This window comes from Elgaria multicarinata, chromosome 11, assembly GCF_023053635.1.
Source record: "Elgaria multicarinata webbii isolate HBS135686 ecotype San Diego chromosome 11, rElgMul1.1.pri, whole genome shotgun sequence".
Classification (NCBI taxonomy): domain Eukaryota; kingdom Metazoa; phylum Chordata; class Lepidosauria; order Squamata; family Anguidae; genus Elgaria; species Elgaria multicarinata.
In genome coordinates this window covers 21,679,542-21,701,595 of record NC_086181.1, presented here as the reverse complement: position 1 = coordinate 21,701,595, position 22,054 = coordinate 21,679,542, and the positions used below count along the sequence as shown (strand labels likewise).

At 39.2% G+C, this 22,054-nt stretch overlaps 3 protein-coding genes across 3 annotated transcripts; all 3 read right to left on the bottom strand.

Moving 5' to 3' along the window:
- Positions 1-294: 294 nt before the first annotated feature.
- LOC134406236 (olfactory receptor 6M1-like) lies at positions 295-1,239 on the bottom strand. Its single transcript, XM_063137560.1, has one exon. The coding sequence runs from the start codon at positions 1,237-1,239 to the stop codon at positions 295-297; it is 945 nt and encodes a 314-aa protein (XP_062993630.1).
- Positions 1,240-8,289: 7,050 nt separating this feature from the next.
- Positions 8,290-9,231, bottom strand: LOC134405393 (olfactory receptor 2G3-like). Its single transcript, XM_063136639.1, has one exon. It carries the CDS (start codon positions 9,229-9,231, stop codon positions 8,290-8,292), a length of 942 nt encoding a protein of 313 aa, XP_062992709.1.
- A 5,804-nt stretch (positions 9,232-15,035) lies between these two features.
- Positions 15,036-15,983, bottom strand: LOC134405392 (olfactory receptor 6M1-like). The gene has a single exon (XM_063136638.1). It carries the CDS (start codon positions 15,981-15,983, stop codon positions 15,036-15,038), a length of 948 nt encoding a protein of 315 aa, XP_062992708.1.
- Positions 15,984-22,054: the final 6,071 nt, after the last annotated feature.

The following is a 22,054-nucleotide window of genomic DNA, read 5'->3' as shown; positions in this document are numbered from 1 at the left end:
TGCCACCCCTTTCACTGCTCTCATTTCACAGACCTCAAATGGAGTTCTGGATCCAAACCATGATAAATAAACTATTCACCAAAGATCTTGTGAGGTTGCCAGGCTAACAAAGAAAGAGTGACCTGAAATCATATGTGACTATGAGGAGAATTCATGGCTATATGGGGATTTAAACTGGGTTTCCCTGGTCTGTAACTAATACATTAAACATTATACTGCACTGGATCTCTTTCATTAGGTTGATGGTTCCTTAAGAATTACATTTTGGGGTGTATTGTGCCTTAAGTGTTCACTTCATTTTTTAAGGATAACTATGTTCTTCTTCAAGATATTTCTCATGGAATCCTTCACCTTTTCATTCCTGAGACTATATATGAAAGGGTTTAGCATGGGAGTCACCATTGTGTTCAGCACAGTGCCCATTTTATTGAAATCCAGAACATTTCCCTTAGTGGGGCGAACATAAATGAAAATAGAGCTCCCATAATACAGTGTTACCACAGTAATGTGAGACACACAGGTTGAGAAAGCCTTCTGACGACCTTGTGCTGATGGTATCCTCAGGACCGCAATAATAATATAAATGTAGGACACAACTGTTATAAGAAGTGATCCCAAGAGCAGTATGCAAGAGGTCCCAAAATCAACCTTTTCAGCCAATGATGTGTCAGCACAGACAAGTTTGAGCAAGGGAGCACTGTCACAGAAGAAGTGGTTGACAACATTTGGGCCACAGAATGGTAGGCCAGCTGTCACAATGCTGGGAACTAGAATAATCATGAAACCACCAACCCATGACCCCAAAAGAAGCTGAAAGCAGGCTTTGTTGTTCATAATGGATGCATAGCGTAGTGGGTAGCATACAGCAAGGTAGCGATCAAAGGACATGATGGCCAGGATGAAGAATTCAGTTGATCCCATCAGGAAATAGAAGAATGACTGTGTAAGGCAGCCCACAAAGGAGATGGTCTTCTTCCCTGTGATAATATTAACTAGCATCTTAGGCATGACAGTTGAGGTGATCATGAGTTCCAGGAATGAAAGGTTACTCAAGAAAAAGTACATAGGCAACTGAAGATGGTGACTTGTCAATACTAGTGCAATTAGTGTGACATTACCTGCAATGGTCACTGCATATATGAGGGAGAAGGTGATGAAGATTAGAATTTCAGCAGAGTGGATGGAGTGAAATCCCAGAAGGATGAATTCAGACACAATAGTTTTATTTCCTTTCTCCATAGTTTGGCACATCCTATTTCTTAGCAAACAATGAATTGAATGAGAGAGAGAGAGAGAGAGAGAGAGAGAGAGAGAGAGAGAGAGAGAGAGCTTGTTTTAGCCAAATCCAGTTTCAACACTGTCATGACAGGAGAATTAGGCAGATTGCTGGAGGATAAGACTCTTATACAGTGTTTGCCATGATAGTTAAATGAAGACCCATAGTCAAAATAAACATATGACTAAATGCTGACAATAAACAATGATCTAAAATGAAATTCTCACCCATCCTTAATTTTAAACACAAGTTTGAAAAATTACATTCATCCCCAAGTGCAACAGGTTATTATGGATGTAGGAAGTATGATAGGGAAGAGGGGATCATGTATATGTTTTGCTTTTGACTCAGAACAGAATAGTTGTTTGCCCTGTATTACATACTCTGATATATACCATGAGGTTGGATCCAGTTCTTGCTTTTCTTGAGAGGAAGAGCTTCACTTGTCAATGGTCTCTCTCCTCTTGATTTTTGGCTACCCCTTCCTGACTCAGGAAGCTAGAGGGTTGCTGTGGGAACGAGGGGTGGGAAAGTCCAATCCATCAAGACAGTTGTTCCAGTGTAAATGTGGATCCACACTTGTTGGGGGTGACTACTTTTATGGAATAACCCAGATGACAAGTGAATGAAGAAGGCTGCAGACTGACATTCTTCACATTGGGATATTGAGTGAAGTAATACTACTACCAGAAGTAGCTGAATCAAATATTCACCCTCGGGGGGGGGGGGGAATACACACCACAAAAACAAAACAAAACACCTCCCTTGTGTAGTTCAGGATGCAGAAACAGTGGCATCTTTTAATCAACTCTAAAAAATACACTATTTCACCCAGGCTTTCCCTTGGATGTAAGTAAATTAATTATGCCACTCCATTTTACTGCTCCTTGAATTATTTTTACTGTGGTTGGAAGTTTGTTTCAACGTGTCATCAGACAGGTGTTTTATTGCACAGTCCTTTTGAAGATGACATCTGCCTCCAGCATGTCTCCCACTCCTTCTGCTTGTTTTTCCACAACAAAATAAGACATAGTAAATCTGATTTTTTTTTAAAAAAAAAACCAAAACTTTCCACCAGCAGTGAGATAAAAATGCCCATTGAATGGGCCACATGGTGGTTGCTGCTTCATTATTATTATTATTATTATTATTATTATTATTATTATTATTATTTATATAGCACCATCAATGTACATGGTGCTGTACAGAGTAAAACAATAAATAGCAAGACCCTGCCGCATAGGCTTACATTCTAATAAAATCATAATAAAACAATAAGAAGGGGAAGAGAATGCACCAAACAGGCAGTATAAAAGTCAGAGCAAAATCAAGTTTTAAAAGCTTTAGGAAAAATAAAAGTTTTTAGCTGAGCTTTAAAAGCTACGATTGAACTTGTAGTTCTCAAATGTTCTGGAAGAGCGTTCCAGGCGTAAGGGGCAGCCGAAGAAAATGGACAAAGCCGAGCAAGGGAAGTAGGGACCCTTTGGCAGGTGAGAAACATGGCATCAGAGGAGCAAAGAGTACGAGCGGGGCAATAGTGTGAGATGAGAGAGGAAAGATAGGAAGGAGCTAGACAGTGAAAAGCTTTGTAGGTCAACAGAAGTTTATATTGGATTTCTTCTTCATGTGAAGGAACAGGAAGCTGCTCATCCCTATTGTGGGACAGAAGCAGGAGGCCGAAGTGACGAAAGGGACACATGATTTTCCCTCCATCTGATGATGTTCAAAATGTTGTGTTTTACTATTGTATTTAAATGTATTTATTACGAACCACTGAGGGATTTTATTATATTCAGTAGTATACAAGTATCATAAATTTTTTAAAATTAAGTAATAAATAATATTGTACCGACCAAAACCATCAGTATTTAAAAACAAAATATCTTTTTTTTTTTCATTTTACATGAACCAGATTGAAATATCATGGGTGCAAAAACACCTAACAATCCAGAAAGCAGAGAAAGCCTCTCATTTTTTTAATGCTTACCTTTAAAAATTGAATCAGGAAATATGCTGGAGTTAGGGTTGAAGATGTCCTTCTTATTATTTTGGTATTTCAGATCCAAATTTATGGAATCTCTCATAGAAGAATGGTGGGATCTCAATTTGTCAAAAGGACTATTTAAGGATTCTTGCCAGGTGCTACAAACAAGAATGATCCCCACTTGGGTTTGGTTGCAGTCCATGCCTAGAATGACCACATTGTCTTAGATGTAATATCTGTGTGAGTCTCTGAAGAGGTACTTCACTGATAGATCCAAAATATTAATTATTACTTCTTATAGGACTCATGGGTGTTTCATGAAATCATCCAGCCACAAAGGATCAATTAAGACACTGCAGCCAAGGAACTTAAGAAATATGTTTGTACAAACTTCAGAAATACCGTGGATTTACTAGATTTCATAAACACAAACTTCAGCTACCACTTAGTAGCTAATGCTTTTTAAGACATCTGTTATGATATATGCAATGCTGGCTATCACAATCAGTCATGTAAGAATCTGTCAATTTTGCCATATTGCTTTTTAAAAATAAATAAATAAATAAAAATCAAGGGCTTCCCATTGTCACAACAAACGTTCAAGACAATGTAAGTTATGGATCTGTAGACCGGGGCGGGTGGGGGGGGGGGAAGCTAATTGAATTGCATCTTGAAACTTGTTCTTAGACTTGTCCATGTCAAATTGCAAACATTTTTGTGTGTGTTTTGGTTTTTTTAACCAAAATTTATGAGTATTTTCATGCACCTTTTTCCAAATGTATGCATCAATTGTGTGCTTCCCCCCAAAAATATACACATTTCCCTCCCTTTAAAGCATGTTTATGCATTTTTTCCTAAAGTATACAGTATTTCATGCACATTTCTTTTTCAAATATCCACATTTTAGAGCATTCTTTTTATTGTTGTTCTGGGAATCACATAACAAGCTCAGATACGTACAGATATAGACCACAGATCACATTTGGATCCAGTTCCCCGGAGATGCAAGCTGAGTACCTTCTATTCATAAATGAACTAAAACAATTTTCTCAGACATCTTTAGTGTGAATATTGGTTGTGGCTGGCCTATTTCTGCTGGACACAATAGAAATTTAATTACACATGAGTGATGCAAAACACAGCTAGATACTCTTATCTCCTGCTATGCCATATTAATTAGGTATGGTCATATTTCTGAATAAAGAATAAACACCAAACTTCAGGCAACCTCTGATAGTGCAAAAATTGTATCTGTTTATCCTTCTCAACCACTACCCTGGGTCCCAAATAATAACATAACAATAATTTACAAGTACCACTCACTGATTTCACTGAACTTATAAATTATAGTATAAAATGGATAAGTATATGAGTGCAAAGTTACAGAACTTTGAAAGCTCAGCAAAAGAGGGTGTCATCATGGGACCAACTATGCTTTGATCCATGAGTGGGGTGGAGATGGAGGGAGACCAAACCAAAGAGAGTGTCCCACTCCTGCTTGCCCTGCCCTTCCAATGACCTCGCCACTACTATCTGTTGGATTACACACACAACCTCGGGTTGCCACCACAAAACAGCTTAAAAACCCTTCTTCAGGTAGTGTGCATGGGGTGGGTAATCCAAAAAGAAAAGGGGCAATGGTGTTGTAAACACTTTCTTTTAAAGATAGTGTTTATCTACCTGGAAAATATTTATTATTAAGGTTTAACATCTGAATAGTTACAGCACACACAAACACAACACAAGAGCATAAGAGTAAGAAAATAACCAGGGCAAATGCATCCAGCTAGCCAGACTAGGCTGGGGCTTGTCTATAGGCTCCATAAACTCCATCATGGCTGCACAGTTGTGCCCCGTTGTTTATATGATGCAGCCGCCAACTTGCAGCCATATCATGCTTTTCTCCTGCAAAGTTGCACTTTTTCGATGAGTCATTATATTGCGACTTTTACATGGTTGTTTGTTGTCTGTCAGTGGTGACTTCATTTCAGATTAAGAGAGTGCATGTAGTTAGGGGTGGATGTCATGCAGGGTAGGCATGGAAATGCAAGACAGGGGGTAGAGGGCAGGCTTGACAACTCTGGTAATGGCTGCCATGGCAATATTAAAGACTGGGGAATGGAAGTAGGGCAGTTATGATGAATATCAAGGACACTGAATTGTAGGCTTTCAACATTGCACAGGGTTGCCAGAAAACAAAGGAAGAAGGTTTTTGAGGGGTTTGGTCCCCAGTGTTTGCTACCCATTACTGCCGTCTGTCAACGGTGCTGTGATTTTTCCTGCCTGTAAATCCCATGCTCACTCCTGCCATATAACCCTATCACGGCCACTTCACAGGGTTTGGGGAGAATGAGTAGGCAAAGTGGTGCCCTATAGATGGCCCCATGATCACTATTTTCTTTAAGTTCTTTCCAGCAGTGTCATACTGTTAGCATAACCACCTCCATTTTCTAAAGGAAGCTGTATAGTATCCATTATACACCAGGCGAAATGTCACGTACTGAGGGCGTCTTCAAGGGTGTCTTCTGTGTAACTGTCTTATCTATCCAAAACAATAGTTTCACGGCTCCAGGCAGAAAGTTAACTTGTAGTGACTTACTGTTACAAAGGGATTGTTTTGCAGAAGATAAGAAGGCTCTGGTGTTATGTTCTGATTGGTTAATATTGCTATGAGGCACTGCCCCTTTCAGGCTTGAAAAGCTGTGCTGAATTTCCAATTCTTTGTCTGACTGTTGCTTTCAAGACTCTCAGATCTTGATTATAATCAATAAAGCGCTTTTGGATCCTCTGTCACTGGAAAGTGTGGAGTCATTCTTGGGGGCTGAATTGGATCTCGTCCCTAAGGGCAAGAATTTGTCTAACAATACTGTCAGAGTTCTAAGCTTTCCAAGCATTCAGCTTCTCCCCCAGCATTCAGATTTCCCCCAAAACAGTAGGAATGTGCTCCGCTTCTAATTGGACTGGAGAAGCAGTAGCGGAGCGGGGGGCTTCGCCTGCCCTTAAGGCGGAGGCGAAGAGGATTGGGGGGCCGGCGGAGCGTGGCGAAGAGGATCAAGGTGAAGGCGGATCCTTCGCCTCGATCTGGAGCTCCGCCGGAAAGGTAAATGGGGTTTACCGGGCCCTGCCGCTGTCGCTGTCGCCCATGTGGTGACAGCAGCAGGGCCCGGTAATGCCCCCCGCCCTCCTCTCCCTTACCTGCCTCCATCCGCGGTCCGTCAGCGTCTCCAATTGAGCCCATGGTTCCAGCAGGAAGTCTGGGCCGCACTTGCGGCCCAGACTTCCTGGTGGAACAACGGGCTCAATTGAAGACGGTGACAGACTGCGGACGGAGGCAGGTAAGGCCCCCCTCCCCCTTGGTCCCTTACCGGGCTCTGCCGCCGTTGCCGCATGGGCGGCGATGGCGGCAGGGCCCGGTAACCCCCCCTATGGGGGGGGACCGGAGCTCCGATCCGGATCCAGAGCTCCGAGCGGAGCGGAGTGGGCACAGGTGGAGTGGGGGCGGGGCGGAGCGGGCCGATCCGAAAATGGCGGATCTTAAAGTGAAGCAGAGTGGGGGGGTCTGTGCACACCCCTACAAAACAGTCATCACAGGGTGGCTTACATCAATGAAATACATAAAATATTAAAAGCAAGAAAATATTAAATATTTAAAACAATAACATGAAGTATTAAAATATTAAAAGCAAGAAAATATTAAATATTAAAATATTCAAAGCAAAAAAAAATATTAAAATATTCAAAGCAAGAAAAACATGTTCACAATAAAATAGCAATTAAAACAATAAAGCCAGCAGGAACACCAATAGCAGCAATAACATTATACATCATGGGAAGGCCATGATAAAATAAAGTGTGTATAAGGCCTTCTTGAAAGCCTGTGAGGATGGTCCATGACGGACCTCTGATGGAAGTTTGTTCCAGAGGTTTGGGGCCACCACAGAGAATTGCCACCACCTAATTGCGCTTGTAAATGAGAAGAGCCTCTTTTACTGATCTTAAAGTGTGAAAGTTTTCCTCTGTATTTTTTAAGAAAACCGCTCCTTGTGACTACAGTGTTTTGTAAGTTAAGGCTAGGTGGTGCTCTTGCAACTGACTTTGCTACAAATTTCTATTTGCACACATACAACCTCTTGCAAATGTTTTGGAAAGCTCAACTCTTTTTCAAATCAGGGACTTTCCCTTCCTTCAGACTTTTAACAAATTGTAAACAAACCACTCTCATCTCATTATGTGGCTGACCTTACCTGGAGGTTTCCTAAACCCCCACTTGTCTTGCATGCTTTTAAAACCGTGATCATTGTCATCCAGACTTAGTGAAACATTAAATGAACTTTTAACACTAATAATGAAATTTAACCTATGAATACCCAAAGCAAACTGTTCTAGCTATCCAGCTGTTTTGGCCTCACTGGCACCCATATCACAAGCCTGAGCCACCTAATAAACAGAGCCTATGTTTGGGGAAATTGAGCAGAAAGGAGGAGGAGGAGGAGGAGGAGGAGGAGGAGGAGGAGGAGGAGGATTCTCTATTATGAAAAGTTTTGGGAGTTGCACCCTCAATCATCCTATGTAGGTTGGGAGGAGCAGTGGAAATTATCTTTGTCTCTCCATCCTTCTGCCCTGCATTTTTTTTGGGGGGGGGGGGTTAGATGGGCTTTCTTGCCCATCTAGCTGGGGAATTTCAGAAGGGGGGGAAAGGAGGCTTCAGGATAGCTTGTATCCTGGCCTCTCCAGTCTCCTCCCCTCCCCTCCCACCAAAACTTCCCCTTTTCGTTTGAGTTCCTAACCTCAGAGGCCAGTCGGTATGATTCTTGCTATGCTGGCTGCCAGGGGAAGGGGTATCAAATTTCTGATTCCCCACTCCGAGGTCAGAGCACTGAATCCAAACTATTCTATAGCCCTTCAAACATTGCCTAGGGGGTCATATGATTACTCCATCCATCATCTGTCATTAAACATTTGGCATTTTCATTTCATAACAGGATATTGTACATTGCTTTGAGAAAGGTGGGCATTTCGTACTATGTCGCTAGTGAGCCTTGGACAAAGTGTTCCATCTAAAGTTTCTCATTAATGATGCCTTGAATTCCTTATTTCTGAAGCTATATATGATAGGGTTCAGCATAGGATTGATAACTGCATAAAATACAGAAATCAGTTTATCGTTCTCAGGTGAGTAACTGGATTTGGGCCTCATGTACATAAACATCCCTGTCCCGTAATAGATTGTTACCACTGTGAGATGAGAAGAGCATGTGGAAAAGGCTTTGCGCCTGCCTTCAGTGCTGCGTATTCTGATGATAGCACCAATGATGTAGCCATAGGAAACCAGAACTAACACAAAGGGCAGCATTAATGTGCCTGCTCCTCCTATTAACATCAGGAGTTCATTTAGAGATGTATCAGTACAAATCATGTGCAGCAGGACAGGCGCCTCACAAAAAATATGGTTAATGACATATGGTTCACAAAGAGGGGGCAAGGTTAAGAAGAGTGGAACAACAGAAACTAGAAAGCTGATTGTCCAAGACACAGCTGCAATCTTCACACAGATGTGGTAGTTCATTATTGTGGTGTAGCGCAGGGGGTGACACACTGCTACATAGCGATCAAAAGCCATTACAGCCAGAAGGACACATTCTGCTGCTCCCAGAAAGAGGGATATATATGTTTGTGCTATGCACAAATGATAAGATATCGTTTTCTTGGTGGATATCAGGTTGGACAACATTTTGGGGACCACGGTAGTGGTGTAGCAAAGATTCAGAAATGCCAGATGTCGAAGGAAAAAGTACATGGGAGTGTGCAAATGGGGATCTGCTATAGCTAGGACAAGGATGACCATGTTAGTCAACAAGGTTACCACGTATATAAAGAAGACAATTGTAAAGAGTAAGGGTTCCAGCCCGGGATGATCAGAAAAGCCTAGTAGTATGAATTCCCACACTTCTGTTTTGTTCTTTCGTCTCATAATGTTCCATCAAATTCAACTATTGGGGAAAACATGGGAAAATAAAAGAAGAAACCATATATTACTATCTTAATTAGAAATGAAGCATGTAAAACAATAGAAATATTATGACACATCCTCAAGTGAATTCCTAAACTTAAAACATCTTTGACTAGACAGATTTATTGAAATATAGCCATTCATGATTGTGGCCCTATAGCTCCGCTAGGCATATCATAACCAGTTGTAGCCATCAAATGAAGTCTGCACTGTTCTGGTATAACTTTGTTTTACAAGATTGAGATTTCGTTCTTTCTTTTTCTCTCCAGTGCAATTTATTTTCTGCAGTAAATATAAACTATTCTAATTTAATTTCTGTGGTACAGAAGCAGCAAGGAGATAGAAATAGATATAGATGTAGTGTTATTAAAACATGGAAAAATAAGTGTTGCTGAAGTAAAAAAAAAAAGTATTTATTTATACATTAAGTTTCATTCAATTTATGTCCCGTCTATATACAAAATACTCTGAGACTGCATACATGGTGTTGGAGATTTAGATTAAGTTATTTGCACTTAGTATCCATTGAAGTCAATAGGACATAAGTTGAGTCATGACCAAATTGTCCCATTTATTTCAATGGGACCTAAATTCAGCTTGCTTAGTCTAGATCCAATCCATGTGCCTCATCAACTTGGAGGAGATAAAAGCAGGATTGTAATGACCTTGCATTTATTTATTCACTTACATGCAGCTTGAAACAAAGAAAAAGAGATAGTTCTAGGAGTAGCATGAAATAAAGAAAATTTGCTAGGAGGTAGTGGGGCTTTTCCCAAGAAAGTGATCATAGTTTGCCTTCATGCCGGCCTTCCTTCCTACGGATATTAAAATGGCTTTTTCTAGATACAGTCAATGCAGATGGGGTGGAGTATATGTAATCATACAACATCAAAGAAGAACTTAAGTCTTTGCTCACACATGCCTTCCTAAAGAATAACATTTTCACCTGCATATTAAAGCAAACTTTATCTGGAATATTTCTTTTGACATCTTGTTGCTTAATGGCACAAAGTTTTCCCTCTCCCTCCTCTGGTTCAACACACACATTTGAACAGAGTGATTAACATTCACTTATTCATTCTTGAAATAGTCCATCTGAGTTCTGAACAGATTGACTGACAATAAATCCTATGGATTCTAATAGGATTCCATGTAAGTGTACAAGGATTTTGATTAAAATCACCCAGGTGACATATTACTTTAATGAAGAAAGGGCTGTGTATAATAGCCTGACAGAGCCTTATCCTACCATGACCAAAACATGTATAGACATTTTCCATATGTTCTTCTTCCTGGTGCAAAGAGCTTCCATGCTAAAGTAGCAGTGATACTAGTGTGGAAAAACACCATGACAAATGGTGCATGGTGGGGAGGCAACCCTTACTTGGAAGTTTGATTTTATAAGGTTATCAGAATCTCTGCTCTCACTCTCTCTAGTTAATGGGATATGAAATGTAATACAACAGCCATTATCAAGACAAGAAAATAAAACAATACTGAGGCACGCCCCTCTCTTCTGGAGAAAATAATCCAGCTAGGATCTCTCCATCTCCACCTCTGTCTAAACACACTACTTAAGCAAACTATGTATTAGCTATTATATTACCTATATCCAAACTTATTAACCATTACCAGATGCAATTGTTAAGTTAGTTTCATTAAAACAACAACAACAACAATTTATAAGGTTAGTTTATTATTATTATTATTTATTTATATAGCACCATCAGTGTACATGGTGCTGTACAGAGTAAAACAGTAAATAGCAAGACCCTGCCGCATAGGCTTACAATTTAATAAAGGAAGTTAGCCACACTAGAGTCTCATTGATATCACAGGACTGAAGTTAGTCACAACTGATTTGTCCCACTGATTTCAATAGGACTCAGATGTGAGTAAGTTCTTCTGGATCCAACCCATAATGTAATACTTATTTAATTCTTTCATAATTGGTTTTAAGCAAATAAACTGAAGTGAATTGAACAATGCCATCTACCTGTTTTTTGCCCATATCTGTGACACATGCATTCAGAAAACATAAGAATAAAAATCTTTGTATACGATGCTATATTATTTTAGTGAAAAAATCTCAAGTGTCCAATTAACTTTGCACATCTTCATTTCAAACGTGAATGGCCTCAAAAGAATTTGCTTTCCTAATTTACCAGATCGTGGGAGCCTAAACTGGATGAACTTGGCTTCTAGGGTCATATTATATGTTGAATCTCTAAACTCCAAGTGGTGGAATGACTAACTACAGTAACAACAGCAACAAAAACAACAAAGAAATCATCATCATCATCATCATCATCATCATCATCATCATCATCATCTCTGAATACACAGAAAAAAGTTTCTAAGACAAAGGAATGTCTACAGGTGGATGGACTCATCTGTGTCTGGCTCTGTCAGATGGGTGCCAAACCGCCACCACCACCCACCCCACCCATGGCTCAGCGCAAGTTTCTTTTGGCCCAATGAGCACCACTGAAGCCACAAGGCTGGCCACCCTCATCTGGTGTCCCCATTGTGTGCAACAATGGCCTGGTTCAGACAACCTGCTAAACCATGCTGCTTAAGCAGCATGGTTTAGCAGGTTGTCTGAACCAGGCCAATGAAGGCTCTGGAAATTGTGTTTTCCCAAGTTGCATAAATGGTAGCCTTTAATGTTGCATAAATAGGGCTTTTAAGGTGATCATTTACGCAACTTGGGAAATATGCAATTTCTGGAACCTCCATTGTTGCACAGAATGGAGGCTCTGGATGAGGGCAGAAGGCTCCCTGGTGGTCGCTGAGCCATGGGGAGTTCTAACAGCAGGCCTGCAAATGCACAATCACTAGGCACATTTCTAGAAGTTTGGCAAGCAAACAAGGTTCTCAGATTCAGGTAGGACTCTGGGATTCAGGTTGGATTCAGATAAAAAAGGAACCAAAGTGAACCCACCTGGGCAGCAAAGCAACTGTCCAAATCCTAAAAGCTTTCAGAAACATATTCTAAAGTGTGCAAACATATTATATACTGTATACTGATCCTCATATATCAGAGGCTACATTTCTTTCTATGCCCTGTTGGCAAGGGCCAACAGGGTAGACATTGGTGGAGGGAAGGTTTTCAATATTTTTCTCTGTCCATAACCAGAGGAAAAATAAGTCCCTTGGATTGCTGGGATTGGGAGGAAAACATTTAGACCAGTTCCTGATGTGGTTGACCTTAAACACTTTCTGGATCCCCACCCACTGGTGTGTCTATTCCGCTCCCTGCAGCCCCCTCCACACCAGTAAAAACTGCTTTGGGGGGTTGAAAGACCATCTTGAGCAGATTTGGAGGTTGCATGGAGGGCTGCAGGGGAGAAGACAGGACAGTAAAATACCAATCCACTAGCATTTTTTTTCCTATGTTGGAATGTTAGCTTTGGATCCAACCCATCATTTGTTTTTTTAGTAGAGCATGCTCAAACTTTTATAACTTACCAAATATCTCATTTTGCCTTAGCTGCATGGAAATTCCAGGAGAAATAAATAGTAGTGTAGGAGACACCTTAAAAGACGACAGACCATTTTTCTTTCAGTTACATTTTTATTGTAATGGGTAAAATAACTTTTTTAAAATTATTATTATTATTATTATTATTATTATTATTATTATTATTATTGGCAATGGAAATTCTACATGGAAACTTTATCTGGCAATAGCAATGGCTAGCACAATAAAGATAATGGTGGTGATTACAATGATGACACTGATGCTGATGATGTGAAGTTTTCCAATCTTCAACAAATACAAATTTGTGCAGCTCCAAGTAAACTTTATTAATTTAAGATCCACTGTCTCTATTATATCATTTAACTATTCCAAAATACTCTCTTTTTGGATCAGAAGGTGGGATGTATACTACCTCTCTTTGATATAGGAGGCTTTCCAATATAAATAAATAAATAAATAAATAAATAAATAAATAAATATACTCCAAGATCAGTTAATATCATTGTCACTACTCCCGATTTGTCATATCTGGCTGGTTGGTTTGGGAGCACCTTTGATCTTAACAAACCCAAAAACATTAAGCAGGGGTAAGGATAGGTTGTCATGAGGGCGATCACAAGGGCCAATGTTATACAGTATATACCTTCTGTGCCTGAAAAAAGCTTTGAGAACTGAGCGCACACAACCCCAGATAACTCAATTATCTATATCTTAAGCTTCCAGTCATGAAATCTCTCTCTCTCTCTCTCTCTCTCTCTCTCTCTCTCTCTCTCTCTCTCTCTCTCTGTGTGTGTGTGTGTATACACAAATATCATGTCTATACACACACACACACACACACACACACACACACATTATCCTTCAATAGTTCTCAGCCAGGCCAACTCCTAAAAACTACTATTGAACAACTAAAAACATCATGACCAGGAATGTAAACAGCCTATGAGGCCTTAGCTAGACCTTAGGATTATCCCAGGCAAATGGAGGGGTTATCCTTGCCTGCTCCTGGGATCCCCTGTGTGTCATTTGGACAATCCCGGGATATAGGCCTGGTCTAGCCATGGCCTGATTTATTTATTTATTTATTTAAAAAAAAGCCAAACACATGAATATCTTAAAATGACAGAATTGACATAAAGAGAACTGATACTGCAGCAGCAGAGGGCTCATCTACACCAAGCAGGATATTCCACTATGAAAGTGGTATTTAAAAGGCAGGAGCCTCACCACTGCTTTATAGGGGTATTAAAGTGCACTGCAGGATCTACACTACTGCTTTATAGTGGTACTGAAGTGCACTGACAACTGTTGGGGCCTATGACACATCTACACCAAGCAGGATATAACACTCTGAAAGTGGAATGAAAGCAATATATGGTATGTGTCTATGGGCCCCAACAGTTGTCAGTGCACTTCAGTACCACTATTAGATTGTAAGCCTATGCGGCAGGGTCTTGCTATTTACTGTTTTACTCTGTACAGCACCATGTACATTGATGGTGCTATATAAATAAATAAATAATAATAATAATAATAATAATAATAATAATATAAAGCAGGAGTGTGGCTCCTGCCTTTTATATACCTCTTTCATACTGCTTTCATAGTGGAATATCCTGCTTGGTGTAGATGAGCCCTAAATTTCAAAAAAACAGAAAGGTCTTCTTCCATATGAAATGTTAGGATGAAGGACTTCTTCACCCAACGAGATAATTACATTACATGCAGATTAAATAAAGAAGCTCAATTCAAATGGCATTTTAACAGTTTGAGAAAATAAAGGGACACTGCCTGGCATTAAAAAGATACAAGTAGGGAGAATCATAGAATAGTGGAGTTGGAAGGGGCCTGTAAAACCCCTGACCACCCTATGTAATTGGTTCTATTGTCATACTGATCTAACAGTTAGCTTTCATGGGCAACACATTTAAAAAGCTAGATGCTACAACCAATAAGGCATTTCTCTGGTCACCATCAAAGCAATCATAAGCCATAGCTAGACCTAAGGTTTATCCCAGGATTGTCCTGGGGTCAAACCTGTTCATCTAAGTACCACACAGGGCATCCAGGGCTCAGGCAGGGATGAACCCAGGATGATCATGGGATAAACCTTAAGTCTAGCTACGGCCTCAGAAAGTGGTGAACCAGAAGAAGGGTATCATTGAGATGATCTCAGTGCACAGACAATTTTGTGCGGAAGGAGGCATTTCAGCATATTTCCAGTTTTTGCCATGTTAAATTTCTGTTATATGATCTGTGTCCTCAAAGCTATTGCCTATTATCAGCCATCTTTAATCATGGAAATTATTCTCTTTAGGACATCTCTGAACACTTCTTTCATTTGTTCATTTCTTAGACTGAAAATGAAAGGGTTTAGTAAGGGTGTCAAGATGCCAGAGAAAATTGCTAAAGCTTTGTTCATGCTCATGATGTCATTCTGAGATGGCCTGACATAAACAAAAATTGAGATTCCATAGCCCATGGAGACAACGGTGAAGTGGGAGGCACAGGTAGCAAATGCCTTTTTTCTGCCTTCGGCAGAAGGGATCTTGAGAATGGTACTAATTATGTAGATGTAAGAAGTAGCTGTAAACGAGAGGGAACCAAGCAGTAGAATCAATGAACCAATGAAGTCAACCAGCTCAATAAGACTGATATCCTTGCATGCAAGATGCAACAAAGGGGCACTGTCACAGAAGTAGTGATTAATAACATTAGGTCCACAGTAAGGCAACCTGACTTTCAGCACTGTTGAAAAGAAGACAGACAGGAATCCACCAATCCAAGATCCAATCACCATCTTGACACAAACTGTCCCAGTCATGAGGGTAGGATACCTAAGTGGGTAGCAGATCGCCATGTAGCGGTCAAAAGACATAGCGGCAAAAAGGATGAACTCTGTGGAACCCATGAAGAAATAGAAGTATGACTGAGCAAAGCAGCCAGCAAAGGAAATGGTTTTCCTTTCAGCCAGGAGATTGGCCAACATTTTAGGCACTACACAGGTTGTCATGAATATCTCAATGAAGGATAAGTTGCTGAGAAAGAAATACATAGGGGAGTGAAGTCGGTGATCAATGCCAATGAGTACAATGATGAGCAAATTCCCCAACACAGTCACTAGGAAAATAAGGAAGAAAACTATGAAGAGAATAATCTCCAAGTATCGATCATACACAAATCCAAGCAAAAGGAATTCAGTCACTGTTGTCCCATTTTCTTTTTCCATGTTGTAAACATCTGGAATGAAGGAAGAAAACAATGTAATGCATTTGAAATGTTATGCTAATCTCAGGCCATACCTAGATGGGGCGGATGCCTGGGTCATCCCTGGGCATCCACATGATGCACAGGGGATCACGGGATCAGGGAGGGATGATCCCTCCCTTGCCCCAGGATATAGCCCTTCCCTTTGGCCCCAGTTTTCCACAGTTCCGGGCTGAGGCCAAGACCGTGGAATGTGTGGCTGGTTGCCCCAGGTTGCCCCGGCTCCACTCCATGCCTTGCAGGGAGCCAGGAGCTGCACACGGGGCACAGTGCTCCTCAGGAGTGCTGCACCCATTGGGGGTAGGGTGGGGGAAGCAGGGAAAGTAAGTTAAATTTGTAGAAAGGACTTTCAGTACTTTTTGCACACAAGCATTAGTGTGCTGCTAGTCCTTTAAAAAAAAAATGATGGGAACAATGCCTCTCCTGAGGTCGTCGCTTGTAAACAGAGGCGGGATCTCGTGTTAAACACAATGTGAGATCTTCCCTCCTCTGTCACGGGATAACGGGTAGGTCTAGATAAGGCCTCAGTTAAATTTTTTAAAAATCAGAAGAGTCTTCTTACATATGAATGGCTAGGATGGAGAACTTCTTCACCCAATCAGATAACTGCATTACAATTACATGCAGATTATGTAAAGAATCTTAGAGATGATAAACAAAAAGTAGTTGTGGTTTTCATTTTAATTCATGCTGCTTTAACAGAAAATTATACTTTTCCTGTTTCTGGGAATAAACGGATAAGAGTAATGCAGAGGAAAGGAGACGAGATGGATGAAAAACATGCTTTTGCTCTTTTTGTACCATAACCATAGAGGAAGTATCAATATACACTTGTAGGCATTACCTAACTTTGTAGTTCATATATGTCAAAGATTTTAATGAGCTAAAATAAATTGAAATTCATTGAGTGGAAATGGACTCTAAGGGTAATACGGCTGAAATCCTGGACTCAGGTTACAATCCTATGCACGTTTTCCTATGCATATTCTCCTTTGAACCCAGTGGGGCTGTCCTCCAGGTAAACATGTATAGAATTGGGCTGCACAAGAAAAAAAAAGTGCAGTATGTTTTTGAGTAACTTTTGCTGGATTATGCCCAGTTTAGTCATTTTCTCCTTTCAAAATTCAGTTTTATGATTCATTTATTTATTTGTGAGTTTCATAAGCCACCTTTCAAAATACAATATTGTCTCAAGGTGGCATACAAAGTAATAAAATATTTGTTACTAATTTTGCAAGCCTAAACACATTTTCTAGAACTATGAAGCTTGATCCTATCCCTGTTCACTCAGATGTAAGGTGGCTTACTCAAAAGACAATGCATTTGGGGTTTCAAGCTTTCTGACTGTACTCAATGAGATTTTCTTTTGAGAAAACCTTTTTCTTTCTTTTTTATTAATCCACCCAATAATAGAAGTTCTGTGGCTGGATTACATAAAGCTGAAATAATAAAATGCAGTACAAATAATAAACAACACAAAACTGACAAACTGTAGAAGGGAACAGTGTAAAATATGTTTAAAAAATTGCCTGAGAGAAAATGAAGGTCTTTCGCTTTCACCTAAATATAGCAGTTTAAACATCAGGTGAGCCTCATTGAAGTTTGCATTAGGATAGATAGATGGATAAGTCTGTTGGGTGTCTCACAGTTTCTTATTTTTCTTATCTTAAGCCATAAGGAATTTTTCCAACCTTATATTCTATGCATCCTGAACTTCAAGAACTCCCCCGCACCCCCACCCCACAAAAAAAATTTTTTTTGCATGTAAATGGGTATACACTTTTGGTACACACGTTGCCTTATATACAAATTTCAACAAGCAAATTTCCTAATAAAATACATTTTTGGATGTGATTCTCACTAATGTTTATTTGCATCTTCCCTATATCTGTGGATGTTTGTGTGCATTGTTTGATCTGCAATGTTTAATTGCACAATCTAGAGAACTGTGAATTTCCAAGCCTGAGTTCCCAAGCCTGAGTTCACATATTTGTTTGCAAATGTGACTATATTAAAGTTCACCTTAAAATAAAAACAAAGGCCCCCCCCCCATCCCTAGGCCATACATCCCATTTATTTCTGCACATACACACTGCAATCCTATAGGGATAGATACACTTTCAGATATTCACAATCGTTGTTTGTAAATGAAAAGAGAAAATGATTCTCTTTTGCTTTTTTAGGCTGCTATAGCTAAAGAGTTGCAGTGATTTTGACATCTTTCAAGCTCCCAAGAAAGGAATGCTGGACTCTGAAACCTATCTGAAACCTATCACGCTATATTACACTGTTTGCACAATCCAGCACCTGAGTTTGGTCTCTTTTGTGGTGCGCCATTGAAGGAAACCCAATGCCATTCAGTGGAGAGGCTGTGAACTAAAGACTTGGGTGACATGTTCAGGGTGACAGCTCAAATTTAGATATGCTGCCTAGATTTGAGTAAGGCACTGTCCCTGTGGTTTTCATGTAAAATGATAATCTTAACTATCATTACAAGATAAGACATGAAAGCATGCTGGATGTTTAAAAAGTAATAACTTTTAAAAAGTAATAACAGCAATCATTTTCTATTAGTTGTAACTCAAAAAGAAAGAATATAGAATGAAATATGATACAAGTGGACCCCAAATGTATGTACCTATTATTAAATAAATGTTCTAGAAAATCCTAATTCAGTTTAGAATATCTATAGCACTACATTTGTTAAATTGATGATACATGTACAAGTTATGACTGTTAGCAAAGTTTAGTATTGTATGATTATTATTTTACCTCACTGATTCATGCCTGGTCTTCTTTGATCAATAGCACATCTTCTAAAGATTAGCTTCTGGAACAAATCTGCATCATTGTCAGAATTTATTATTGCAGAACTGGATATGTTTTCCAAATTTATCTCCACTTCCATATCTATTGAATGTCTGTTGAGTAATATAAAGAAATTCCAGTATTGACGTCACAGAAAGATAGCAAATATAGATCACTAATAGTGGTAAATACAGAGTTGATCCTTCTCTAGAGTTGGAACAATTTCTCTGTCCCAATCTAGTATATGTACTGATAAATTCTTTTGTTTCATACATTATAAAATGTTCTCCTTTCCTCTAGGGAACAATGGTTGCCAAAATAGAAAAAAAAAAACCTACACTCTGGGAAAATGAGGGGGGGGAAGAGAAAGCATTAGTGGAGCTTTGAAGAACACACTTTCAATGTATTTTATTGTGTTGTAATTTATGGTTCTAATTGGTATGAACCATGCAAAGAGCTTAACTTTTGGTATAGAAATGTTATACATAAATACATAAAATTCATACGCCAGCTTGAGCCAACATGTCAACTTTATGTAAGCCTCTAAAGAATAGCTCAACGTGTTGAATTGTGCATCTTCAACAAGCCTGAACAAAATAGATCACTAGTTTTCATCAAAATTTGAAAGAAGTACATGATATGCTTTCCTGCAGATTGAAGAAAACAAAGCTTAATATGTCATAACCTCACCAAATCAATGAAAGGCATCCCTTCCCAAAAGGCCTGCATAAAGCAAATTACCAGTTCTCACAAAATTTTGAAACCAATATATAGTATGATGTGTCACAGATAATGGTTATTGTGTCATTTTTAGCACATTTTAAATGTACCTGTTGTGGCAATTTCTATTGGATCAGTTTGAAACTTTTTGTAGTTGTAGCCCCCATCAGGTAGATCTTGAATGGCAAGTTTCAAATTATTAGCTTAAAAGGCCTCATTTGTCTAAGCAATATGATAGTATAACCATTTTTCTTTTTTGTATGATTCTCCGTAACTCCTGAGTCCCTAGTAACAAAGCATAATCATTTCAATATGCATTTATCAGATATTACAGAATTTCATGGCGGGAGCTTTCCCCAAAAGAATAAGTTAAGTACTCAATAGGATAATGCAGATGGTGGAAAGTAATGATGCCCAACTTTAGTTTATCAACATGACATTCGTTCCAATTGAGGTTCCCCACCCCCCCACCCCCAAGAGAGTCACCTCCTCTCTTAACAGTGAGTATCAAACTAGGAATGAAGATGGGTATTTTAGTAGAACTTTATGATCAAGAGAGTAATTAATACGATTCACACTATTTACGAGAACCGATTGGTGTGTTTTCTTTGGGGATCTAGTGAGTCAGGGGATGTGTTGCGCTAACCTTTTGGATTTTGAAAGAAAATGTTTTGTTTAAACAATGGGATGCATTATGAAAAGATATTTCTTTGTCTTGTATCAATTTAAAATGAGGTAGAAATTCATCTGGGGAATAATGAAGCCATGGCCGCTTATGTGTGAGGTGACAAATGAAGAAATCTAATTATTTGCAACTTAATCAGTTTACAGAAGTTGTTGGGAAGGTTTATCTTTTATGGAACAAAACATATGCAAAGCCGCCAGTTTTTGTGATGATTCTATTACTGAGGGCCTCTCCAGAAGCATTTTGTGTTGGAGACATATACATTAGGGCTGTGCATGGACACCCCGATCCGCTTCGGAGCCCGTTTCGGACCTTCCAAATTGGGCCCAATCCAAGTTATAAAATCCAAGTTATAAAATCTATAACTTTTTTATTTTTCAAGTAAGAAACATGAAACTTGGTGCCTTTACTGATGTCATCACCCTACTCTTATGTGTTAATTTTCATATATTTATGTTGAGCAGATTTCTCACAAGGAATTTTTTAAAATGTGATTTCCCCCCATCACGTCGCATTAAGGGGAATGAACGCCTATCACTTTTTAATTATTTTTTAAGGTAGAAACATGAAAGTTGTTGAGGTAACAGATGTCATTGACCTACTCATATGTGTGAATTTTCATACATTTATGTATTGTGGATTTCTCGCAAGGAATTTTTTAAAATGTGATTTTTTGAGGAAACAAAGCAGCCACTCGCAAAGAGCAATTTCAGAAGGTGTCTTATCTAAGTACACACTGTGCCTTCCCTAATGTCTGTGTCTTTTGGAGTGCAAATCTCCCCTACTTGAGTCTTTTGAAGTTAACACCCATTCCTTCCCATTCAGATAAGAAGCAGGGACAGGATGCCTGCAATACACAAACATTACCTGGCTGGGAGCAATATGGCGCGAGGAATGATTAAGGGGATTTTTTTTTTAAAAAAAAAGTCCTAAAAATCAGGGGATGAACCAATGTGCTTCAAACTTGGCTTGCCTAAAGCCCTACATAGGTGCTATCATGTTTCCAAGTTACATGTCTTTACCTTTAAAAATGACAGTGTATTTTAAAAATAATAATTTTAAAACCTCAAACTTAAAAAAAAAAATCCTAAAAATCAGGGGTAGAACCAATGTGCTTCAAACTTGGCACAGCTAAACCCCTATGTAGAAGCTATCATGGTACTAAGTGTCCTCTCTTTATCTTTAAAAATGATGGAGATGAATGCATTTTTGTAAATGGAGAGAGGAATGGTTATGGGGAAATCTTTTTAAAAATTCCTAAAAATCAGGGGATCAACTGATGTGATTCAATCTTGGCATGCCCTATGTAAACGCTATCATGTTTCCAAGTTACATGTCTTTATCTTTAAAAATGGCAGCGTATTTTTAAAAAATAATTTTAAAACCTCAATTTTTTTAAAAAAAAATCCTAAAAATCAGGCGTAGAACCAATTTGCTTCTAACTTGGAATGCCTAAATCCCTATTTAAGTACTAATATGGTGCCAAATGTCATTTCTTTACCTTTAAAAATGACAGAGATGAATGCATTTTTTGTAAATTCCCATGTGTAGTCCTTGAAAAAAATATCAGAATTTCCAAATAGATCTGAATCGATTTGGACTGATCCAATCCACCTCAGATCAATTTGGACCTCCTCCAATCTGCCTCAGATCTCTTTTAGAGAGGTCCAAATTACCCTGATCTGCTTCAGATTTGGGATCCAGATCTGGAGCAGTGCACAGCCCTAATATACATGAGAAATGATAGGGATTACGTCTGACAATTCTTCTCGGGCACATTTATCATCAGCCAAAGGTAAAGATCTGATCTCTCTCATGAA

Bases quoted from the DNA above. Each gene is read 5' to 3' on its own strand.
- LOC134406236 (XM_063137560.1), bottom strand. From the start codon at position 1,239: ATGGAGAAAGGAAATAAAACTATTGTGTCTGAATTCATCCTTCTGGGA.
- LOC134405393 (XM_063136639.1), bottom strand. From the start codon at position 9,231: ATGAGACGAAAGAACAAAACAGAAGTGTGGGAATTCATACTACTAGGC.
- LOC134405392 (XM_063136638.1), bottom strand. From the start codon at position 15,983: ATGGAAAAAGAAAATGGGACAACAGTGACTGAATTCCTTTTGCTTGGA.